General features: G+C 38.8%; 1 protein-coding gene across 1 annotated transcript in view; it reads left to right on the plus strand.

Annotated features, from left to right (window-relative positions):
• CDK14 (cyclin dependent kinase 14) overlaps nt 1-24,842 on the plus strand; it is a gene marked incomplete at its 5' end in the record, with an annotated part of 318,948 nt that overhangs the window by 64,285 nt on the left and 229,821 nt on the right. Inside the window, one exon of the mRNA XM_082290375.1 lies at nt 23,237-23,482. Within this exon, the coding sequence (XP_082146501.1) occupies nt 23,237-23,482 (246 nt within the window). The remainder of the gene's footprint in view (nt 1-23,236; nt 23,483-24,842) is intronic.

Here is a 24,842-nt window from a genome sequence, read left to right on the forward strand (position 1 = left end):
AATTAAAGCTACTCCACTAAGTCATCTTGCTGATTGTTATCATCTTCCAATCACAGAGCATATGTTTTAATTTTACACTGTTTGAGTTCTCTGTGGTGTTTTTTAACAATTATTGACTGAGATGTTGATTTAAATGTCTTCCTAGGTCATCTAGGTTGTGGTGCTTTTTACACAATGTATTAGTAATATTAAGACTGAGATTGTGTATATATACAGGTACATCAAAAGTCATGGGAATTATGATGCATAATTCTGCCTAGAATTTTATTTATGTGTTACAAAGACACCTGCATTTCAGTAGTGAAATGTTACTAATATTGACAGCACATGTAACTGTATGATTGAAGATAAATAATGCTGCTATCAGTTACTGTCTTGCAAGTTGGGGATGAGGAATTTAGGCAAACAAGATGCATGTTATTTTACCTGACAGTTGGTATAGGCTTCATATTCTTTCCAAATAAACCTTTTTTTCAGTGCTATTTTAATGTATTATAAAGGCATGAACACAGCACTAGCTCAGAATTCTGTCTATGTGTAATAGTTGTGATTTTTTTTGCAAGCATGAGTGAGACATGACTGAGAGAAAACTATTTATTTGTTTTCATGTAGCAAGGCATGCCTTATTATTGAAGGTGGAGGTATGCTGGAGTCCCATTTTGGATTGCCAGTGGGAAACCCCATAGATCTGCTTTCTTAAAAGTAGAATTACCACAAAATTCCATATTTTGATTGAGTTCTACACTTGGTATCTGTGTATATTAACTGCTGATCATGCTGCAGATCTGATTGCCTCTGGCCTTTGCATGTGCTTTCTTTAAGTGCTTTGGGCTAATAATCAGAGGTTAACATAATTCTTTAGAATAGCGCTTGTACAAAACCTTTAACTAAGGCCTTAAAACAAAGAAAAAAATGGAGGCTTAGAAAATAATATTTGACTTTCCTAAAGGGAAATCCTAAATCAAGATAAAATAATAAAATTTAAGTTCTTATCATGAATACACTGCACCAATATGTTGTAGTCTGAAATATTTTATTTATATGAGATTTTTGCAACCATAGCAAGGAACACAGAAGTATGAATAACAAATAAAACTAGCTCAGTGTAACTGTATTAGTATTCACTGGAAGATATGGCTCTGATAGGAATGTTGGAGTTAGGTTTTCCTATGGCACAGAAAGAGCATAATTGCCTAAAGTAATTAAATTAACCTGTTATATGCAAAGACAGAGCTGAAAATATATCTGGACCAATTTGAAGTATTTTGTTTAAAATCATTACACAGTATTCTCTATGTTGCTGTTGTTCCCTTTGAGTTTGTAGTTTCAATGTTCTTTGTAATGCAAACTCTATCTGGAATCAGTCCCTAAACCCACGAAATCTCTTTTTTGGTCTTAAAAGTTGCAAAGCTAATTGGCAACATGTTGCATGGCATTTTATTTCAGACAGTGACTTTTTAAATGAAATTCCACCATACCATATAATGCATCTGGTATAGTTTAAATATTGTTACTGCAAAGCAAGTTTAACAGCATGTTGTACTTTGAATAACTTGTCATGCATTCCATTGTGCAATATTATCCACTGCTTCACTTGCCATCTTAAGATAAAAATTATTTTCTTTGCATTCAATACATTTGTATTGCTGCTGGATTGTTTTATTAAGGTCATGTCTTGTACTCTCTGTATTCTAACTCAAACTAAACTCAAACTTCTCAATTTAGGGAAGGGGGTTATGTTTTATCATCACCTATGATCGGAAGGATCTGAACTGGACTTGGACAGGTGTCCCATCCAGCACTGAGTTTCTGGACACAACTCCTTAAGCATCTTGTTAAACAATTTCTTCATGAAATATTATCTGTGGCTTGTGAAGTGTCTGGCTAGATGTCTATATGACTCTCACAAGTGAGTAAATTTTCAAAAGTGTTTATTTTTTGCTTGTGTATTCGGTCTGCAGTTGTCAAAATGGAAATGTTTGTGTTGAGAAGCAGTGGTTCTTCTTAGCCATGCATTTTCTTCTATGAGGAGAAAATGGGCTCGTATGGATGTATGAAACTTTTACTAATTACTGCATTTGGTTATTACTTCTTGGAGAGGAGGGAAATGTTAGCTGCCTTTCTCCCTTGCTCCGTTTCCCCTCCTCTCAGATGATTCAATGTAATCATTGACTAATGAAAATAGGACAGTACTTACAAGTTCATTTTATTAGTGTGTAGTAAGACCACACAGAACAAAGGTAGCTACTGGCATTTTTTTACTATGCCATATTAATAAATGATGGTTTGCATTTTTAATTAATGGTACATCAGAGCTATGACATTGTGTAATCTCTCTTTTTTAAGTGTAGCAATTTGCCTTTGTCTTGAAAATCTCCAAAGACACCTCCTTATATGTGAAGAACTGTTCCCAAGTGCCACATAGCATTTTGCAGTCTGCCCTGGGATGAAAGTGTTGGCAGGACTTAAAGTACTGATAATATGAAACTTGTATTTGCAGCTGGCTTCCATGGAGTGTTTTAAAATCTGAATCCAACTCCATAGTTATTTGACTTTTTTTTTAGTTATTGTATTGAAACTATTTTTTAGGTTGGCTACTCTCCCGCCCCCCTGGAAAACAAACCAGTCCCATGCTTACAGGGGTCTTTGTGTGTTCCATCAATTCCATTCTTAATTCTAGATAGCATTTGCCTTCCAGCCAGGTTTCCCAGTCCTCTCTGTTGTACCATGGGCAGCAGCAGAGCACATATTTGTGCTCTAGCCAAGTTATGTTCAACCGCACTCTGCAGATGGGGTTGGGAGTAGGGCAAGGGGTGGGGCTAGCACAGGAGAAGGAGGGGGATAAGAATAGTAGGGAGTCAAGCAAAAATGCTGGGAAGCCTGCATGGATGAACAAAGGCTTCCTAACAAGACTCAAAATTAAAAAGGAATTATATAGAAGATGGATTTGAGAACAAGTAACTGGGAAGGAATACAGATACATCTTCCAAGTATGCACTTACAAAAGCCAAAGCCCACTTGGAATTGGATCTTTTGAGGAAGGTCAGAGACAAAGGCAACGAGAAGGGCTTTAATGCAATAAATGAATTTTTTTTTTCCAGTTTTTTTGATGCAGTAAAAATAATTAACTTTTAAATATGGAAGGTTTCTGTAAGTTGTATTTCACTATAGAGAGGCCCTGCAGAGAGAGATTTAGACAAATTAAGACACCTTGGCAATAACCAACTGTATGTTTAACAAGGGGGAGTGCCAGGTTTTGCACCTGGAGTGTGTCAATCGAGTATGGACAGACTGGAGAATGACTGGAAAGCAGCCCTGCAGAAAGGGACCTGGGGATCCTGGTCCATGGCAAGTTGAACATGAATCAGCAATGCCCTGGCAGCCAGGAGGGCCAGCCGTGTCTTCGGGGGCATCAGGCACAGCATCACCAGCTGGGCAAGGGAGGGGATTGTCCTGCTCTGCTCTGCACTGGGGCAGCCTCACCTTGAGTGCTGGGGGCAGTTTTGGGAGCCACAGTATAAGAAGGATATAAAGGTACTAGAGAATGTCTAAAGGAGAACCACAGAGATGGTGAACAACCTAGGGGGAAGCTGTATGAGGAGTGGTTGAGGTCTCTTGGTCTGTTTAGCCTGGAGAAGAGACTGAGGGGAGACCTCATGACAGTCTACAACTTCCTCACAAGGGGAAGCAGAGAGTCAGGTGCTGATCTTTTCTCTCTCATGACCCAAAGGAAGTGACAGGACCCAAAGGAAGGGCATTAAGCTGTGTTGGAGTGGTTTAGGTTGAAGAAAAGGTTCTTCACCCAGAGGGTGGTTGGACACTAGAACAGGGTCCCCAGGGAAGTGGCCACAGCATCAAGCCTGGAAAAGTTCAAGAAGCATTTGGACAACACTGTCAGACACGTGGTGTGATTCTTGGGGATGGTCCTGTGCAGGGTCAGGAGCTGGACTTAGTGATCCTTGTGGGTCCTTTCCAACTCAGAATATTCTGTGATTCTATAACTTTGTAGGATATTTGTCTTGCTTTCAGTCTCTGTGCCTTGGCCCGACACCTTGTTTGCTTCTGGAATCCAGTTCCCTGTTTCTCTGGCTTGCCTTTTTTGCCTATTGTGTTTCCTTTTCTCATGGCCATCCACCACTTTTCCCTTAACATGGTGCCTGTCTTTTGGCACATATTGGTCTCTGCAGGTGCTTACTCACTATCTTTTTTTCTTTTTCCTGAGCATCCTTCTGTTCTGTTCTCCCTCAGCCTCAGACAAATTTGTTGTTGACAGAATAAGGCCAAGAAATGTAAACATTGTGAAAGTATTTTCTTGTCATTTCAACTGGAAGCTCTTACTCGTGTTTTCTTCTGAGCCTCACACTCAAGAGAGAGGAGAAGAAAATTTTGTTCAAGAGAGTGGAAGTCATATTTTTTCAGGAGATGTGAAGCCTTCTATCTGCTTGGAAACCAAGTTAACAACCTGAGAAGTCTGGAGATGCCCCTGTGACTAAGGCTGGGAAATAGATGAGGGGAAAAGATAACTACTACATAATTTTGGAAGCATCTTACAGAATTTGCTTATGCATTCAAGTTTTATATGTCACTGGAGCCACTGATGCTGGGTTCACATGTGAGCCTGGAGTTGAGAAGTATGCCAACATGTGTAAGTCTTGGAGACTATGGCGGGACTTGAGCAAATGAGTTGAGTTTAAACACACTCTGCTTTCTTCAAAGTGGAACTCTAAAGGGGAGCTGATTTCCAATGGTTCTGTGGTGAGGGTCACTGGAGCTGCCCGGGTTGTGAGCCAGGGCTGTGTTTTGCCTGCTAGTTCATTGTACGTCATCATTACATAAAAATGAAAAACATTTCAGGGTGTTGAAGATGTCATCTCAGCTGAGCTGCATGCGTTTCCTCCTGAAGGTTTCGCTGATGTACACATTACTGTTCCCTGTCCTAGTATAGGCTGCCCAATGCTCCCCCAACCCCAGGAGGTTTCTGGGAAGCCAGGAGCCATCTGAAGCACAGACCAGCAGGGGTTGCTGTAGGAGTAGGAGATGGAGAAGATGCACTGCCTCCTTTCTAGAGAAGCCCTCCCTGAGGGTTTGCCAGGGTTTGCTCCTGCTGCCCTCTTTTCCCTCCTACCACACTCAAGCTTGCTTGGGCTGAGTAGTGGATTCCCAGCACGGAGTAGGTGTCTATTGCTTACTCACAGCTTTGTGTATTTTGTACATTCATAAATTAAATACTAAGTTTCATCCTTAAAATGCTGAAACTAACTTGAGAGTTCATATTTTGACTCAATAAATTTTAAATGCTTTTTAATATTTATTGTTTATATAAAACTGGCTATGGTATTCATAGTGCTTGTTTCCAGGTCCCCATAGATTATTTCTATAATGTCATTTTGTCACTCTAGAACTTGCTGATATCTTTCAGTACTGGGACAAATTGAATTGGGAATGATTAGTTTCATCCTTTGATTGAATGTTGAGTTTTTCCCCTTAATTCCTGTGAAATCACCATTAGCTATTTTGGCTGCAGTACTGTGTTGGGTTGAGGCAGTGCTACATTGTAAATCAATATCTTTTCAAAAAGACTGCTGTAAATTGCCTAGATAGCATATGCATGGTTACTTTGGCTGCAATGCTGCTGCAGAGCCTGGGTACTCTGCCTATCTGGGAACTCCACAGGCAAGTCCATCATATATTTAAAAAAAAAAATCTTTTTAGAAAGAGCATAGTATTGCTGATGAAATTTAGACAGAGAAATAGTGTACCCTCAGTGCTCATCTGTACCTTTTATATTCTACTCCACTGGGATTACCCTGTCTTGAGGGATTTCTTTGTTTGCTGCTTTAGATTTCCCCCTTTCTTAGCTGTAGTACAGCCGTACCATTTCAGCTTGCTAGTGCAGAAAGATGTTGTGAATTCAGTTGCTGAATGAGCCCGGCCTGACTGCAAACACTAACATTGCTAGAGAGATGCCAAAGAGTTGCAGGTGAATCTGACCTGATCTGGGCAACAGCAAAACGGTAAGATGGGGCTTGTTTAAATCTATGGGATTAACTGGGTGCTGGGGTTTCCTGTTTCAACCTGAAGCCTAGTTATCACATGCTTCCAACTTGAGCAGGATTCATTCTGTGCATGTCAGGGTGGGTTTTCTCGGGAATGCTTAACATCCAGGCAGAGGGAGGCGGTGGGAAGCTGGGAACGCCACATGAGACCTCTCGGCAGCCACCCTGGTGAGATTCCCCAGCAGTACTGCCTGCGGTTTGTAAATACCAGGGAAAAGGTAGGGGAAGGCTTAAAAGCGATGCTTTTCTCGGTACAGCTTTGTATCTCTGTCTCAGGCACCATTATTTATAATTGTATTAAGAGGATAGTATGGGCAATTTTTTCCGATACATGCTTGGCTGAACGCCCTCTGGGATGAGTGAGTGAAGGACGTGATCAGCCACTTTTTCATCTCTGCTAACAAGTCTGTGCATCTTGCTAGATCTGAATAAATGTCTATAACAGTTACAGATTTGCTGGGTGGTAGAAGATAAAATTAAAAAGATCCTTTATAAATACATACTATATCATGGATGTGTTTTGCCTTGCTAACCTCTGTCATGATTTTATTTCTCTTGCATACTGTCTTTATTTAATATAACAAAAAGTGAGGTAGTCTTTTTAGGTAGTCATTCTTGAATGCTTATGTAGGAGTGTGTTGACAGCGGTTTGGATCTTAGTGGAATATTTCAACATATGAAAGCTTAGAGCAGCAGCATGTTCAGGGAAAGAGAGGAAGAAAAGAGCACCAATTACCATTAGTACAAGACAGAAAGATTAAAATGTGGCCATAGTATGGAATTACTTGAATTATTTCTGATGGCTTAACTGACAGCTAGTGTGTTTCAGTTATAGATCAAGCTATAGAAAACTCTCAACAGAAATCCATTGGAGCTGAACAAAAATTAGTATTTCACCATATGTTCTACTATTTAAAGGAAATGAACTGTGGTAGTAACGGTAGAGTGGTGAGAGATGGTTTTTGCTATTACTAGTTAAGGACAAAAGCAAAGGGGCTTTTTTCTAGAGGAGAATGCTTATCTTTATGCAGCATGTGAATTATACTCCAAGAAGAGATCAGTTGTATATCAGTGTGGGATCAAATAACTAGTTTGACAGGGATTCATGTTTGCTTTTTCTGTACTTGCCAATTAAAGGGTTCTTCTTCTTTGTCACCGAATATGATTAAAGGGTAAAGATTCAGTCCTACATCAATTATTTTCTGAAGCTTTCATTATTATTTCGCTAGAGTTCCTTCCTTAAAAAATGCTATATATACTGCAATGTAAGTGATGTCAGGTGGTCAGTTTCACACTATATACAACCTTAATTTACATAGTTTTTTCTCAGAAAGTAGAGATGCCTTTTCTTTTTTTTATTGATAATTACCTGTAATGTTTCTATTGCAAGAGTTATTTCGGTTGTATTTTTTTAATAATTTTTATGGAAGTTTTCCTTTTCTTATACTGTCATGCCTATTAATAAATTGCAAACTATTGTTTAATGCATAGAAGTAATCCAACCACTTGTGTTTGTCCTCATATTGTACAACTAATGGAAGTCCAGGAATGTGGGATTTTTTTAAAGCAAATTTTAAATTGTGTTTTTCTCTTAGTGTTATCTTTTCATCTACTTATATACGTGAAATTTGTTGTTTCTATCATCTTCCTACCTCCAAGTGTTTTTTCTCCCCAAGTCTAAAGTCATCATGTCTGCTTGCTGTGTTAACTACTGTCTCTAGAGTTCTTCCATTTTAGTTTTCTGAGTTTAAGAAAAGAATATTGTTTCGGACATAATTTATTGATAAATAATCTTCCCTATAGTAGTACTTAGTTAAACACAGACTCCAAATTAACTAGCTGGAACAATTAACTTAAAATGTGGAAAATGTGGCCAAAAGTTAAGAACACAGATGGGAAAGGGAAGAAGCACATAGTTTAATAGGCAGTTACTGCCAAGTGCTCTTTGAAGATAAAGGTCTTTTTGTGAATCAGTTTTGTAGTGAGGCTGGGGTCTGTCACAGCAGGAGATAAGGGATTACCTGAGGAGTGAGTGTTTACCATAGTATCCTTAATGCCCCTGACTCCAGGAAGAAAGAACTTCAAGGAGTTGCAGCTGAGGAGGCAAAAAATCAAGATCTTGTCTTAGTGCAAGGTTGGCCAGCCATTGAAGTTCTACAGCAAAAATGATCACCTATTTTTTTTTTATTAGTTATTTTGCTGTGTAAATCTTAAACAAAACCAGTCCCTCAAATCTCTAAAACCAAACCTGCCGCAGCAGTTTCTGACATTTCCCCCTCACACTGGGTGTGACAGCCCACAGCACTGGTGGGCTGTTTGGAGAGTTGACCTCAAAGCAGGTGCTCTGTCTGTCTCAGACAGGCGGTTCTTGTTTCTCCCAGAGCCCCCACAGATGAGAACATGGATAGAGCCATGAAGGGGCTGTGATTAGACTGAAGAGCAAGTGTGCCTGGCCGGTCCCACAGGGCAGCTGGCACGGGCAGCTCTGCTGGGCTCCAGCTGTGGAGAGAAGGGGTAAGGGATGTTTTTGTTTTTTAAGCTAAATCCTTGCACGGTGCCAGCTTCCACTGGGCATTTGCCCCTGCAGATTTCAGTAGCTGCCCTGAGTGGGTCTTTGGGGTCGGCAGGAGCTTGCTGGGGTGAGAGTGTGTGTGAGTGCTCAGCCTGGGGCAGAGCGATGAGAATTTGGGCTGTCATGTTCAGCAACTTCAGTATAAATGTGAGTGCAGATGTGCCCCTTAAAGGTCACAGGAGCTGCTGAGCAGATCCAGACAGCTCTGTTGGGGTTGTTTTCCTTTGAAGTCCCAGAAAGGCAAAAATACTCAGCTGTCAGGGAGTGCTGTACGTGGCTTGTAAATTTGGTTTGATAATACTAGTGTTAAAATGTTCCTAAATGTTTCAGGTATTGATACAATGAAAATCACAGTTTACAATCCCTGTTGAAATGAATAGGAGTAGCAAATATTAACTGAAACAACAGAGAGGCTGTGCAATATCAGTTCTCCAAAGCCTATTTCGGAACTAAAGAAAAGAGCAGCTGGTGTTCTTAGTTTGGGAAGAATAGGTTAATTACTATTTTCTGAACTTGAGTTCCCTTAGATAAGTCCGTACTGGCTTCCAGCATCTTTGATTAAGTTTTTCTTCTGCTACCATGTTAGGAAGATACATGAATGTACTAATGATATTAAGAATCCGACCCTTAAGGACTTTATTTTTCTTAATACTGTTATTATAATTTTAATGCCAGGACAAGTTCTTCCAATAGCAGCTCCACCAGTCCTTAAGTGCTTCTTCCACCTATGTGGTGACTTCTGGCTTTTTGTATAGTTCAGTAAATACCTTTCTGTGATGCTTTTTGCTTTTGAGATAAGTCTATTGTATATTGTATGAATCATTGACTATATGCATCTCTTTGATGTGTGGCATATTTTTCACTGATATCTTTTGTTCCACTCCCTAATATAAGCCTACATATATTTCTGGATTTAGCAGTTTAGCAAAAAGCGAGTAGTGAAATAGTAATTTAGTACTGAATGTTGAATTCAGGGGGGTGATTTTGTATTATAAAATTTTTGAATCAACCCCATAAACACATCATTTTGCCTTTGTAGAAGTAGCTTTTGGGCTTTCTCTCTATTGCTGCTGAACTTGCTCTTTTGTTTATCATATTCTTGGGTGGATGGGCTTCTCTGAAGTTGCTATATCAGTTCTGGACTGGCCTGTGGGGGACATGGAAACATACAGTTTTATGTGTTAGTTGTCTTTGTTTTGGTGTGCTAGTCAGAAATGGTGTGAAAAGTGTGAGCAGAGATTTTTTTTTACTTTGCAAAAATTTGTAGAATTTACTGTTGGAATTTGTGTACATTAATTCGAGAGCTGAACTTGCTATCCCATCCTGCTGACTAGATCTGTTGCAGGTTCTGATTGAAAAATAACTTGATAAACTTCAGCTAGATGTTATATAAATGTAAAATAACCTAAGCTAGCAACAAATATCATATCGGCAAGCGTTTGATCCAGTGTGTATCATTCTATCCAGGAAACTGAATAGAATTTATGTCAGTTATATTTCAGTTTTGCTGTGTTGGATGTTTGTAATTTAATATTAAATTGTATACAACTTAACTGAAGAAGAAAATACCAAATGTTGCCAAGTGAGCAGTGAGGAAGTAAAACCACCAGGAAAAGGCATAATATCTATTTCTATATTGTGAAAGCTCAGCTTCACTTAATTCATTTCTGATGCTTTTCAGTCTACAGGCTTAGAGTGTTTGAATATGTCCTTCTCCAGTTTATTAAATCTTTGTATAAGTACACAGAAAATGTGTTTAAACTGTTAGAGAGTATGAGTAAAATGGGTTTGCCCAGACTTCCCTGTAAATAGTGGGGGTTTTAATGAACAAATGGTTTCTGTTGTTAAATATTGGCTATAGAAATTTTATTTTAATGTAATGCAGAAGAGTTGTCTTGAAAAGTTCTACAGTTTAATGATGGGGTGATTGGTTTTGCTGCTGCCTAGGAAAGTGGTGGAACCAGCCCCCTAACTTTCAAGTTTGCAAGGAGTTTTCTGTATTTGGAAAAGTGGTTCAGATACATAAAATTATAAATTTGTAAAATGTGATTGTGCTGCAGGTGGGCAGCTGTGCAGGGAAAGCCATGCAAAATATCTACAATCACTCTCAGTTTTGAGACAATTTTTTCATGAGAAGCTTCATGTAGTGTAAGGTTGGAGGACTTCTCACACTGATGTTCTAATGATAGATGTGATTTTTGACCAGTTTGATTCTTGGAATTTGTTGCTTGTTGAAAGTGATTCATGATGAACTCACAGCTTTGGAGGTGCAAATTGTCACCAACTGCAGAAGGCTTGGCTGCTTTGTACTGTTACAGCTTTTTCTTTAGAATTCATTTGAGCACAGTCGTAAGTCTACTACAGCACATGTTTTGGCTTGAACACATCAAAGAAGCAGGAGTGATTTTCACTTCTCCGTTGAAATATGTAGGTTTTTTTTAAAAATGAGCATTATCTCTATGCTGTTCATAGAATTCTCATTATAAAATTGTAGTTGTTCTTCTTATGATGAGTTCTTCTCAGTATCAGTTTGAAACCTCTTCATTTTAAGTTCTATCCATCTTGGCAAGAAAAGATATACTGGAGTGTTCTTCATATTCTGAATAACTTTAGATGCTATAATTTTCCCAACTAGATGCTATAATGCTCCTGACTAAATTCTGAATTGTAGGATATGGCATGTTTTCCAGTGTAGCACATTACGCACTGAGAAGCCAGTTTCATTATGCTCCCTTACACCTTTTTGCCTTGAAAGTTATTGTGCTGCTGCAAGTCTGACAAACCTGCAGTAGCTGCTAGAAAATTCCTTTGAGACTTTTCCTTCAAGTTTTATAGAATTCTGTAACCAGGTCATTTGTCTGAGGGGAAAAAAACCAGAAAGACCAAGTTAAAAAAAAGAAGAGTCAGGTGTATATGAAATCCAAACACACATGAGGACTTTTCATTTAATTATTTGTGAAACTGAGCTTGTCATCCTTGTCTGAACTTTCAAACTTCCATGAAAGAAAGCAATGGCAGAAAGGTCGTGGATGGCTGTTATTAAGATTTTTGGGAGACCGAGTTAGAATGTAGGTTATTCAGATCTTGGAAGATTACTCACACAAAAGAATAGTGACAAAGTTGAAGCTCTTTTTCTGTCTCTGCCTTTATACTGTGCTGATTTGATAGCGGATACTTTGTCAAATTCAGTGGTTTGGAAGATAGTATGTAGAGGAGCAGATCTAGAAATGCTCAGAGAGCTTGTCTTTCCTGTGACATTGATCTGCCTTGGAAGCTGCATTTCTCAACCTGTAGGGTTGTTGACCTCAGGGATGAAGCAACTAAGAGCAGGAGAGATTTCTTTCTTGGTGCTAGAATGAAACTTTGAAATGCATTAGCAGAATGAAGCAAGCAAGTCTCATTACCTAGTTTATCCTCTGGCTTTTGGTAAAGATATTTAAAAAGGAAAAGAAAGGAAGAAAAAAGAAGAAAACAGGGAAAGGAATGAAGTAAGTACATTTTTATGTATTTTTTAAATGAAGGAAGTGGTCTGAAGGAAAAAGAGCCAAACTAATTTACCATTCTAGCCTTGAATTATTTCTTGCAAAGCACTTTTAAAGCATCTGCTGAAGCTAATGTGAGAGTGGCATTGCTCTCTTGACATGCATGCTGCTTCAGTGCAATGAAGGTTGTCATCACACCAGACAAAAGATAGCTGCAAAACCTTTCCACCTGCGAATGCCTGTATTTCACAAAGATGATTACATGACCTATCCCCTTCCTCTTTTCTTTTAATTAAAAAAGTGCTCTTCAGCATTTATGTGAAGAGCATATATGTGAAAGGTCTTGAGTAGTTGGGCTTAAGTCTTAGTCTGTCAGTTGCATGACCAGATCTGACCAACAGCAGTGTTTTTGTTGAAGTCCCTGCTTGTAAGAGGACAATTTTTTTTTAGTTTGAGTCAGAAGTACTTGGTGATAACTGTGAAAGAATCAAGAGGCTTGCTAGGGATAGGCAAAGGAGCCTAAAGGAACTGGGTAGAACCTATTTTCAAGGCATGGAGTTGTTTACGATTTATTTTCTTAAAAACCTTACTGACAGTCTCAGATTCTAGCAAGAATAGGCATTTTGTTGTCAAGTCTCTCAAGATTTCTCACACTTGAACTTGGCAGTGGGAAGACTTACTGCATTTATGGATATGCCTTTGATAACTTCATGATCAGGGGGAGTTTTGGAGGATAGAACAAAATTACAAACCTGTAAATTCAGAAAGACTTAATATACTGTTCTCACAAAACCACTAATAATGCACTTATGGAAAGAAAACTGTATAAACTAACACTGGCACATGTAGCCATCTGTTGGAGCAGGAGGCTGATATGGAAAAGGGATTGAAAATATTTTTTTATCTTTATTTTTAAATCCTGTTCATATGGTTACAGAGGAGGATAGACAACAGATACAAGTGGGTAATAAAGTAAAAGAGTATAAAAACCACCTGTCACAATTTCTTGGGAGAGTGTTTATGTTCAGACACTTTCTCCACCGCTTTTCTTGTTACCAAGGCATCCTTGGCTCGTGCCTGGCACTGGAAGCTGCCTCACCCACCCTGTCACCACTGCTGATCCTCAACTGTGCCCTCCTGTTTGGTTTATTGGAGGAATGAACCTCCTACTTTTAGATGCAGCAAGTCTGGAAACAGGTTAATGGAAGCAGCAGCCTGGTTGCAATTTCAGGAAATGCTTGCATGGCATATTGCATTACATACCAGTGTGACAAATGTGAGCACTGTGCAAGTGAAAGGAAGAATTTATTTGCCAGGCTTTATTGCTAACACAGTTACTGTATTTCAGGGCATCAGTACAGAAATAGAGCAAAATGCCTCTTCAGATCAGCTCCGTTGAGTTTGTGTCTCTTTTCATGAACGTTAGAGGCTGTCGGGACTTCGGTGTGACCTTTATCTGAGACCCTGTCCTTAGGTGACTCCTCCTGACGTCTGTTGTCACACAACAGGGTTTTGCTTTGAGGACCTATGTAGGCTTTTATAGGCCTAAAATCTAATCCAGACTCTCTTGAAAACTGGACCATTTTTCTCTGCAAGGAGAGGAACATCAACTTTAATGGATTGGAAAGTCACTTTTCTGAAGTTAGGCTGTGCTCTGAACAGAAAAAAAAATCTTTTTGAAATCGTCAGCTTTTTCTTTCCATGTTGAGGGGACCTAAAGTAATTTTCAATAACTCCTGATTTCAAGTTTGTGCTGGATTAAGGAATTATGATAATACTTAGGTATCAAGTTAGCAGAATAAATATGTACTATATTGCAGCTCTTGGTGTGTTGGTGGTCAAAGGAAAGAATTGTGTAACCAGTTCTAACTTCTAGTATAAAATCTTATTTTCTTTGATGCAGATAAAAATCTTTCCACATTTTTATTAAACTGGGATTCCTACCTGATCAGTTGGTCTTTCTGTGAGAGTGACTTTTTTCTCACTTGGCAATTCAGCACGGACATTTAATCTGCTCGTTGAATTCAGTGTTTCAAACACAGAGAGTTAATGTCAGAGCTTCTAGTTCAAAAATTCTCCCATCTGGCACTTCAGTGACCTTTTTATATTTGCCTTCTTCCATATGACAGTGACAGTTGGTTTAACATCAGCTTTGACTTTGGAAATAAAATGGCCATTTTGGGCGAGTGCCTTTGAGATGGGCTGTGGGAGGTGTATGAATATGTTTGTGATAGGTACAGTAAGGAACACACCATATTCCCAGATACCATTTCCAGTCTCTAAGCTCTGTTTTCAGTTGCATTTGCTAGTGCGTATCTAGCATTGCAATCTCTGTATCCAATTAAACTTAAATAAATATTACCCAAGAATATGAATTACGGTTCTGGGACACAGAGAGAGGCCATCAGAAGAAGAAAAGAAGCATCTTATTGTACGACCATTTTTTCCTTGCATCTTTCTTCCCCCACTCTCCCCCCATTTTTTTTTTCTGTCTTGCTCAAGTTCTCTTTCTCCTTCTTTTAGCTGTGCCCATCAAGTGTTCAGAGCAAAGGGCTGGTGTAGGTGATTACAGGGAGGGGTGAGTGTGTTCAAGGACCTCTTTGAAGTATGAGCCTGACTGCACTGGTAGCTCTGGTATGAGCCGGCTGGTGATGTTGTGCAGCATTACATGCTCTACTTACCCTTTCACAATTTTATTCGCTCCCTTATCTCATCTCTTGTTCTTCACGGATCTTTTCCTGTATTGTAGAGTTCTCACCAACTGAGCTCTCTTCTCAACCTGTGCATGTTTCTGCTTGTGGGTGCAGCAGTTATTTGCTGACCCTGTCTTGGGGAGGATGGAGAGTGCCACCACACAGGCCAAGAAGAAGCAGGCAAGACTTTTGTTTAAAATGAGAAAGAGCCTCCCTATTGCTTTGTTCTGCGAAGAGAATGAATCTGCAGATAGCTGCATTTTTATTTTGAACAAAGCTGCTTATAATACTCCAGAACATTCCCAAACTGTGTTTTATAAGTAGCAAATGTCAAATTCCAGGGATGCCAGAATCTGCAGATGACTTGTGTTCTCAATTGCCATGGTACCAAAGCATGATAGAAAATAACATGCTTATAAAAGGTAATAAAAACTCATATCCAGATAGGATTTTTCCAGTGAAAATTAATGGCAGACTTACATTCTAAGCAATTCAGCTGTTGAATCACTAGACACATAGCTATATATTTTTTTTCTTTATACATCTCTCAGCTAAATACAATAGCTAAGTCTTATTGTCTGTAATAATGAGATTGTTGCACTACTTCCAGCAGGCTTTGGCTCTACAAATTATAATCTATATCTTCATAACATTTGACTTAAAAAAGCCCAAGTGCTTTACAAACTTAATTAGTGCTCCCAGTTTCTGCTTGTGATAGGGGCAGGATCACTGTTGCGAACAGAAAAATGGAATTGTGGAGAGGTTAAGTGACTTCCTTACCTCACATCACTCAGTAATTTTTTTTTTTCTTGCTGCATGCTAGATCTTGGGTTTCCCTGTACCTGGTCCTTTCATACTACATCTCCTGGAATGGTGCAAATGTGTGGAATTCAGATATTTCATTCAGATTTTTCAGTAGCAGTTTGGGATGTTCACTCTGGTATTTACCAAACCAGTCACTTTTCCCCTGGTTTTACACAGTGGCCATGACTGATAGAAAATAGTAGATGGTTGGCAATTCTTTTGATATTTTAGAGAAGTCCATAGCCTCTGGATGACCAAACCAAACATTTGTAGGATGGTAAATGTAGGATTTAAAACCCAGGTATAATGCATTTTCTTGAAAGATGTGATGAGTTTCAGAGTAGGGTGTCTTTAAACTATACAAGCATTTTAAACTTTTTTCTTCTGTGTGGTAGGATTCTGACCTGCTCTGCCAGAATTGGTTGTTCTTTGTTACTGAGGATATTTTTATTCATATGAATAAATTCCACTGATATGGGACAGTCTATATTTTACTAAGTACCCGAACAGGTGATTAATTCCGGGGTCATTCATGACTGTTTTAAAATTAATGAACTGTAAGACCATAAATTACTTACATGGTTTAACTGGTCAGTCTCACTCTTTCAATGCTATATGACTTTAAACAGTAAATGAATTAGTCTAGCAACCTTTAATTCTAAGAATCCTGTTTCTTTGGGACCTCTTAATTGTGCTGACATTGATGAAGTGAAAAAATCTTGCATTGAAACTGTATCACGGTAACTACATCTGATACACCATTTGTTATTTTCACATTAATCCCACATGCAGATTTAGGAGTATTGCTTGAAATCAGATATAAGGTGATTCAAAGAGGCATCTTTGTTTAGAAATGGTTCCATGAATGATTTACTGATTTTTATTTATTTTATGGGGCTTATTATGGAGCTTTACACATGAAGCAAAAATACTCTTCTTGTGATTTCAGTCTCTTAACTTCAGCAGTATTCTTTATGGGAAAAATATTGGCTAAATGCGGACATTATGTTTTGAGAAATGGTAAGTACCATGATGTTAGGGTGGAGGCTGTAGCCCCATGGTCCATAGTGATGTAATGATGACTAAGCCTTTTTATTGTAGAGCAGCCTTGGGATCTTCTCAAACTGATTGTGAGACTGGGGAGGAGGAGCAGGGGGAAAAAATACCGTCCAGACTGTGTTGTTGTCTGTCATACATTGTCTTCAGGTTCTGATCAGCAGCTAAGAAAGCGGCAAAGTATAAACTATGTTGCGCTTTTCCGTGGAACCACATGAGGAGTTCTTTCTTTAATGTTCTGGCTCTTTTTACCTTAAATAAATAAAAAACCACAGAGAAACACTAAAATAACTTCTAGTATCAAGCTGCACAAACTTTTGTGGTGCTACACTTTATTTTGCTTTACATTGCCAGAATCTGTGATACTCAAGTAACTACTGAAATTGACATGAATGTTCTGATTTTCTAGATAAGTCTTCTTTTGTGATTTCTTTTAAAAGTAGACAAGAGCTCTTCAGGTAGCTGCAAAGTGGTTGTTTGCGCTGTGGGTTTTTGGTGGCCAAATGTCTCATCATCGTGTCTCATTTTGCCGTATGTTTTTAGTTGAGAGTGAGTAAATAACTGGACAAATTTTAAAAGTGGATTTATTTCAGTCATCAGAGCACAGAGAATGTATATGGCTTGGCAGCAGAATGTGAAACAACTTGGGGAGGTACAGTTATGTATTTGACGTTAATGATGTGTCGCAGTGACCGCTATCTTCAGCCCGGCCAGCACCCGCAGTGTGCGGCAGGAGTGGGGAGCAGGCGAAGGCTCAAGGCTTTAAAGCTGCTCCTCTGGAGTTCAGCTCTGCCCAGGGGAGCTGAAGCTCCAGGTGCTGTGGCTGTCAGCAGCCCCAACGAGGGAGAGGATAGAAAGCTGTGGGGAGGCTTGCCTTTGGATACAGCTTCAGACTCAGAGCCCAAAGGGAATCCAAGGAGCACAAGCACCGATCAAATCAGTGCAACAACTTATAAAGGGAGGTGTTACAACGGGGATGGCCTGAGAGGGGACCTCTTTGGGGGAGGGATATGGACAGGGATAGACATTCTCGTGGACCAATAGTCTCGAGGGGTGGAGGAAAGGGGGTCACATGCCCCAATGGGGCATCGAGGTTTCGGGGATTTCCAAGAGAGGGGGTATCCGAGGGGGCAGGGTCTCAGGGGATTGACGGGGACCATATAAGGGTAATTGGGGAGGGTTTGGGTGACAGACACAGAACAATCCAGAACTCCCGGAGGGGTTTGGGCGATTGGCAGGGAAGGAGCCAGAACAAAGGGAGGGGATAACCATATTGGGAGCACCGGGGGAGCGGCTTCAATCTGGGGCGGGGCAACTGGGAATGGAAGTGGGGAAGGTAGGGATGAACCACTGGGGTACAAAGAACATACAAAAACACAATAAAAACATGGCATCACCACAATGATCCATATGTGAGAAATGTAATGGGCAGGATGCTCATGGAGAAGTGCTTCTGTTGGACCACAACTGGGCTGACAGGGATCTTTTTTCCAAGATCTGGAAATCAGATCTGGGATCAGGGACTCTTAGCTATTAATACTGTTGCCTCACTGTGTAGGAATAGTCATTGCTATTTTCTGGATTAAATCTTTTTTCCCACAAGATACCAAGTCCCTGGACAGTTTCTGAGTGCTGCTTTGGAAGTGCTTTTCCAAAGAGTAACTTCAAATACAAAAAAGGAGTTTCTGTAGGACCACTCTGTTTTCTGTGTAGAAGAGCAAAACTCCTTAAAGGGAGACAAGTATTGGAGTCTAGTTTAGCCTTTTCCCCTTAGAACCAAGGCAGACTTTGGGGGTGAATGTTCTACATGTGAAATTCTCTGGTGTGAATACCATACATATATTCGCACTGTTTTGTCCTACCTTTTTTTCCTTTTAGAATTTTTTTTTTTTTTTTTTTTTTTGGTATCATCTACTCCTTGTCTCGGCCCCTCTTGTGCCGTTTTTGCCAACATCCATTTTTCATCATGGTTCTCTGAGGTACTGGGATCCCTGCAAGGTTGGAACCTTGGTGACAAAGCAGCTATTTCCTCTCTTATTTTGCATGTCTGGGGCCACCGAACATGCCCAAAGTCAGAAGTGGTGAATAGTCCAGTGAATCCCTTGAGACTTTTCTATCTGATACAAGGTTTGGAAGGATAGTAATGTTTGCTTGAACAATACATACATGATGCAGGTTTTTCCTGTGTATTCCATGCTATACCTGTAATAATTTATAGCTGTTAAGTATATTAAGTTGATTGGCTTATTTTTAAATCATGTTTCCTGTAAAGAAGAGTGAAGGCATGAATGAAGATCCCATACCTCTGATCCCCATAATTATGAGATCTGCTGGCAAAAATACCCCGTCTGAAAGAGCTAATGGTGGTTCCATTGCCCTACTTTTAAAAGCCAAATAGTTTTGAAAATAGTTTATACCTCAGAGAATGATGCCTTGAACGTAATTTGTTGTGGGAGAAACACAAAATCATGGCAGTTACTCCTGAAGGGAAAGGAATCATTTTATGTGTTGACATACCTTAATGTTTCATTATATGATGACTTGTTTTAAAGAAATGACAATTAAAACTGCTTAATGACTCATGCAGTTGGCAAGATAGAGGTTTCTTTAAATGCACAGCATATTCATACAGAACATTTCTCCCTCTTGATTGCATTTTATAAAGCATAATTGTCATCTCTCATATGACAAAACAAAATACTATTCCTGCCAAGGTATCACTTATATTGTCTCTACATACATTTGAGGTCAGTACTTTTAATAGTTAAGGTGCCATTGAACATCACATCTTCATGTAGCACCAGTTTTTGACTAGTGGAATGTACAACATCTCAGTGAGTATCTGGGCCCCACTGTTTTAAGTACAGCATTACATAGATAGGGAAGACTAATGAATCACAGAGGTTGACTTCCTATATGTAAGGGCTTGTTTAACTTTGTTTTTTATTCTGGTAACTGTAGCTAAATCAGATATTCAACAAAATCATCCATTTTTGAGGCTGGATTGGAAAAAGTTTCCACAACTTTCTGGATTGTCATCTTCACTGAGGTGTACAAGGGTTGTTCTGAGTGTAAAAGAAGGGTTAGTAAAAGAATAGTGCCCACTCTGAAGAACCTATCTCTTAGGTAGATAGAACAAATGAATTGAGGTAAAAAGAAAAGTCCAGTCTTAGACGTGGCAGAATGTACTTAGAGGGAAAATCTGACTATCCCAGAGGATCACAAAGGAGCATCTAAAAGATTCTGAAAATGAACTGGTGTTCTTTATGACAAATACTGTGCTTTCACTGGAAAATGGTCCTTAACTCTCTTATGCAAAAAGAAATCTGGAAACTAGAAGGTGTGTTAGGCTTCTCCTAAGCAAGGAGCTACCAGGTGGTAGACACTGGTTTACAAGTCTGATGCTAAGTATTTGTACATATCCCTTGAGAGGTTGGAATTTATAAGCAGCAGTTATGCAGTATAAGGGAAAATTATATTTAAAGGGTGAATTAATGTAAAAAAGTGGAAAGCCATAATGTTCCTAGAAGTGGTGTGGTCAAGCTGGTGAAATCTATGATCATTTGTATGAGAGGAAGATTTCCGAAATATGCTATGTTTCAATTTTGCTCAGCACACTGTTGCTTTTTTGCATGATAAGCCACTACAGAATAAGTTGTACCCTTAGCTGGAGCACAGGAACAGCCTGTCAGCACTCCTGCTGACCAGGGGCAAAAACTGCTCTACTGTGGTAGCTTAGTCTTGCTGATGGAGGGAAACCTGAAACCACCAATGAGTTTATTGTGTCCTTAAGTTGGTTACAGCCAGTGTTCAGTGCTGACCTTTTAGATCTGGTCCTTTCAGATTTCACAGAACAGGTTTCCAGCATGAAGTTGGCCTGTTGATGGACTTGGCCTATCAATGGCAGAATGTAAAACAAATGCTTAAATATTGTTTCTCTTCAGTGTTTTATAGGCAGGATAGACAGTTTGGAAATGTGTACCCTTCAACAGCAGCAAAAACTTAGCTTTGTTGTCTTCAACAGTCAATGGTCAGCAGCCATTTGGAGAGAATGCTTTGTTTCTGCCAAGGAAATATTGATATCGGTGAGAGAAAAGTGATTAATTAAACCCCTTGTCAGTTCTGGCAGGAGATGTGCTGCAGTTGCAGAACAGGCAGATGGGCATGGTGAGCAGCCTCTACTTTTGCATTTCTCTGCAGTCCTCAGACGTTTCCACAGGTCGCAGTGGTGTCCAGCCTGTGCATCCAGTAAGGTGTTTGACTTCTGAGTGGGCAGCTGGCTGGTGCTTGTCTTGGTTTTAGTTGTTTGCGAGTTGGAAGTTGGCTACTATAAGGTGATGGTGGGGATTTTTATCTTACTCCAGATTCAGTCAAGTGGCCTGAAGGCTAAAGTGCCTCCCTTCAATATCTAATTCCAAACTATTACTGCTTCCAGTCAAGACAATAGTAACAAATGCTTATATGGCCCACATCAGAACTAGACATGGATATTTTCCAGTGGAAAAAGAACCTAGAAGCAGCATTCATGCCATTATTAACATTATGGTATATTTATAGCTGCGTGTTCCAAATATTTTAATCTGATACAGGTGCCTTGTTATCCTGAAGGGAAGACAAGTATTGCTTTGGAACTTTTTGTCCATATCTCCTGCCCCTGCTTTCTAGATCATAGGGTTTCAAATGCTGAGAAATGCTGATTTATTTGCATTCATGTTGATTAAGCAACATGGAAGTGCTGCTATATTAAAGGTAATTTCAATTAACTTTATTTTAAAATGTCTTTGTTGGTAGCAAGCATTGCAAGGACATGGAGATGACTGTGGGAAGTATGTGGATACATGTCTGTGCATATGAATTGTTTTAGGGAAAAGAAACCAATTAGTTTTACAAGACTAATTAAAAACTCTTTGCGCAGCAGCTCTTTATCTTTTCTCTCTGAAGTATCAGACCAAAATTACATAATTGTCTTAATTTTAGCCTGAAAAAGAATTATCATTTGGAATGAAGGGAGACTTTTCCTTTTCTCAAGGAAGTTATAACTTGGTGAAGTTCTAGTCTTGGAGAAATCACTTTAGTGAGAAGAAATTTGAACCCTTGTAATGCCTGGTTTGTGACAGTAGTGATGTCCTTCATTACAGTTGACCTGGTATATGATCATTTGGCCAGATGGCACAGTGCAGGAAACATTCTTTAAATTTTTAATGTAGAAAAGAAATTGTTCATCTACTGTTACAGTGGATCGTAAAAAAAAAAAAGAAAAAAAGCCAAACCTCACAAGGTATAGTCACCCAGTATTTCTATAAACAATTTAAGTAAGTTGGATTTCAAGGCACAAAATTGCTCTGGGAAGATGGCAGAGAATAATTTATTGGAGAAGTTTTTGGAGATACTTTGGGTTAGGAGGGAAGACTCCTGATTAAATAGTGATTTCTTGGGTTTTTTATATTAACTGTTTTAGGAGAACACGTTTTCAAAAATTAGATTAGATTATAGGTGCTTGAATGGAATATTATGCTTGTTAAATTGTTTTTATATGAACAGTTCAATTGACAGCAAATTAACACTGTCTATCCTTAAACACATGCAAATGTCATGGAAAAAGTACATTGTAGATTACTTTGATTTGCCTTACAATTTAAGGAGCCTCTTGGGTCTGCTTGCATCACACTTCATAACTTTTCCCTGTAGCCTGAAAGCTGAAACTATTTCTTTTCTTTCCAAGTAAAAGTCAAGTCTCTCATGGGTGAAAACAGAAGCTGAGGCCTCAAACACAACCCCTCACCAACAGTGTAATTTAAAAAAATGTCATATGTATTGGTGTGTATTGAAATTAAAACCAGAAACGTACATGACTGGAGTATCTAAAGCTGCTGTTCTGCTCATTTTGTGCTTTTGAACTAACCACAGCGTATTTTGATAGCTCAAGCAGCAAGTGGCAGTCTTTGGAGCTTGGCAGAGTCATACCTCACAGTAACAAAGAATTGAACTTCTGTGCTTTAGTGTGCCATTAAGGTGCAGTCTCACGTTTCAGTGCCTGGGAATTGATTTACTGATTTGATTTTCTGAGACATATGGTGATAATAATAATAACACTGTATAAGCATTATTTAAAAATACAATAATATACTGGCATTGAATCTTTGGAAAGCCAGCACCAGCCAGTGCACGCACAAACTACCATCATTTATTTTAGTTTAGTCTCATCCAATTTTGAACAAATGGAAATCAATACTGCTTGTAGATATCTGTGGCTAGATTGGAGAGAGAAGTGAGTGGTGTCATTGCCAAGAACACACTGTACAATAAAACACAAATGTATGAATTTATGTATGTTCCTCACTTGCCTTCCTTTTTCAGGATCTTTTAGTGCATTGTACAAAGATAGGCTTTTTATAGTTACTACTGTGATGTGTGTGTCCCCTATGTAAAATGCATGTGTTGTTTTCAATTTTAACATAGAACTAGAAAGTGAATGCTTATGAAGTTCAGTGCCTTTTTTGATGCTGGCTGGTGCATGGAATGATATCATCTTTAAGCCCATTAGAGTCAACAAATGATGTTTTTTCTTTTCAGATATGTGTCACAAAGATGTCTACACGGAACTGCCAGGGAATGGATTCAGTGATCAAACCTCTGGATACAATTCCTGAGGATAAAAAAGTTCGGGTTCAGAGGACACAGAGTAGTTTCGATCCATTTGAGAAACCAACTAATCAAGTGAAGAGGGTTCATTCAGAGAACAACGCTTGCATTAACTTCAAAACTTCATCTGCAGGGAAGGAATCACCTAAAGTCAGGCGGCACTCCAGCCCCAGCTCTGTAAGTGCACAGTCCTGATACCTCCACATGTACCAAATGGTGGAATTAGAGGCACCAGATTAATGTTTTCTTGGTTAAGAAGGGATTGTTTACTTGGAAACAGTAAAAAAAAAGGTCATACCTGCTATTGTGTTTTCCATAAATATTTGTAGTGTTATTAATAAAATAAAATCAGAAAATAGAACTTGAAAAAGAATATGAACTATGAAATTCCTTTCAGATACTAGTTAGGGTGTCTTACAGGATTTCTAAGCATTTTCCTCTTCTTATCCTGGTATGTCATTACAGCTGCTGTTATGTTTATGCAGCAAATTTGGCAGAGGATTGCTTATATTTGAAGAGGAATTCTTTCCCATGAAGTTTAAGAAACCACATAAATTGCCTTTTTGATTTTTAGATTTCGGTTTTAGAGAAACAGATCAGATTTGACGGATTTTGTTTACATTTTATAATTTTCTTTTCAAAATCAAGTAGTAAAAATAACATTTATTTCCCTGTCAGAAACTCTGTGAGAGAGACAGAGGGAAGAGAGAAAAACAACAGAGAAGGGTTTGGGAACACATCATAATAATTTTATTCTCAAGTATTTTGAAATAAAATAGATAAATAAAATGTCATAGCTTTCATGAATAATGCCCAGAACAGATTTCCCCCAAAAGACCTTCAAAATTATTGAAAAACTATTTCTGTTATGCTTTGGCAAGAAAAATCCATAATAATGTGACCTTTGAGTTGAAGACTACAGATCTAAGTAGAACGGATGTAACACTTCAAATCTTATTTGGTGCGAAACAATTTAAAAGGTTGATTGCCTCTTCTTTTTCTTTTCTTTCTTTTCTTTGTTTTGCTCTATCTTCTGGACATCTTCTGTCCTCCCTACAGAAGTTTGACTGAAGCCTGTCAGACTTCTAACGAGAAATGACAAGAGATTCATTTTCTGTAGATGAGCTGTGTTTAACCCGTGTGAATTTAGCGGGTAAGATGTCACGCCTCCAGGGGACCATCCTTTTTAGAAAAGGTTACATTTTAAAATGTAACCATCTGTAGCAAAAACAAATTTGCTTTTTCATCATCACTTGGCATTGTATAGCTGCTCCAGAGATGTCTCTAGTGTATTCCATCTGAGTCCATGACAAGGAGTTTTTACCATAAAACTTTTACAATCATTAAGAATGGATGAATCTATTTGCACTGTGTTTACTTGTTTGTGATGCCTGATTATTTTTTGGCACCACAACTATTAATTTAAATTACTTTTTTTTTTTGAAAATCCTGAATATTTTGTGGTATTAACTCACTCCTCATCTTTGCTGTTCCTCTTAGAAACTATTACTAATTTCTGTTAATGTTTTTGACATTC

The sequence above is a fragment of the Coloeus monedula genome (genome assembly GCF_965178545.1).
Source record: "Coloeus monedula genome assembly, chromosome: 1".
In the NCBI taxonomy this organism is placed as follows: Eukaryota; Metazoa; Chordata; class Aves; order Passeriformes; family Corvidae; genus Coloeus; species Coloeus monedula.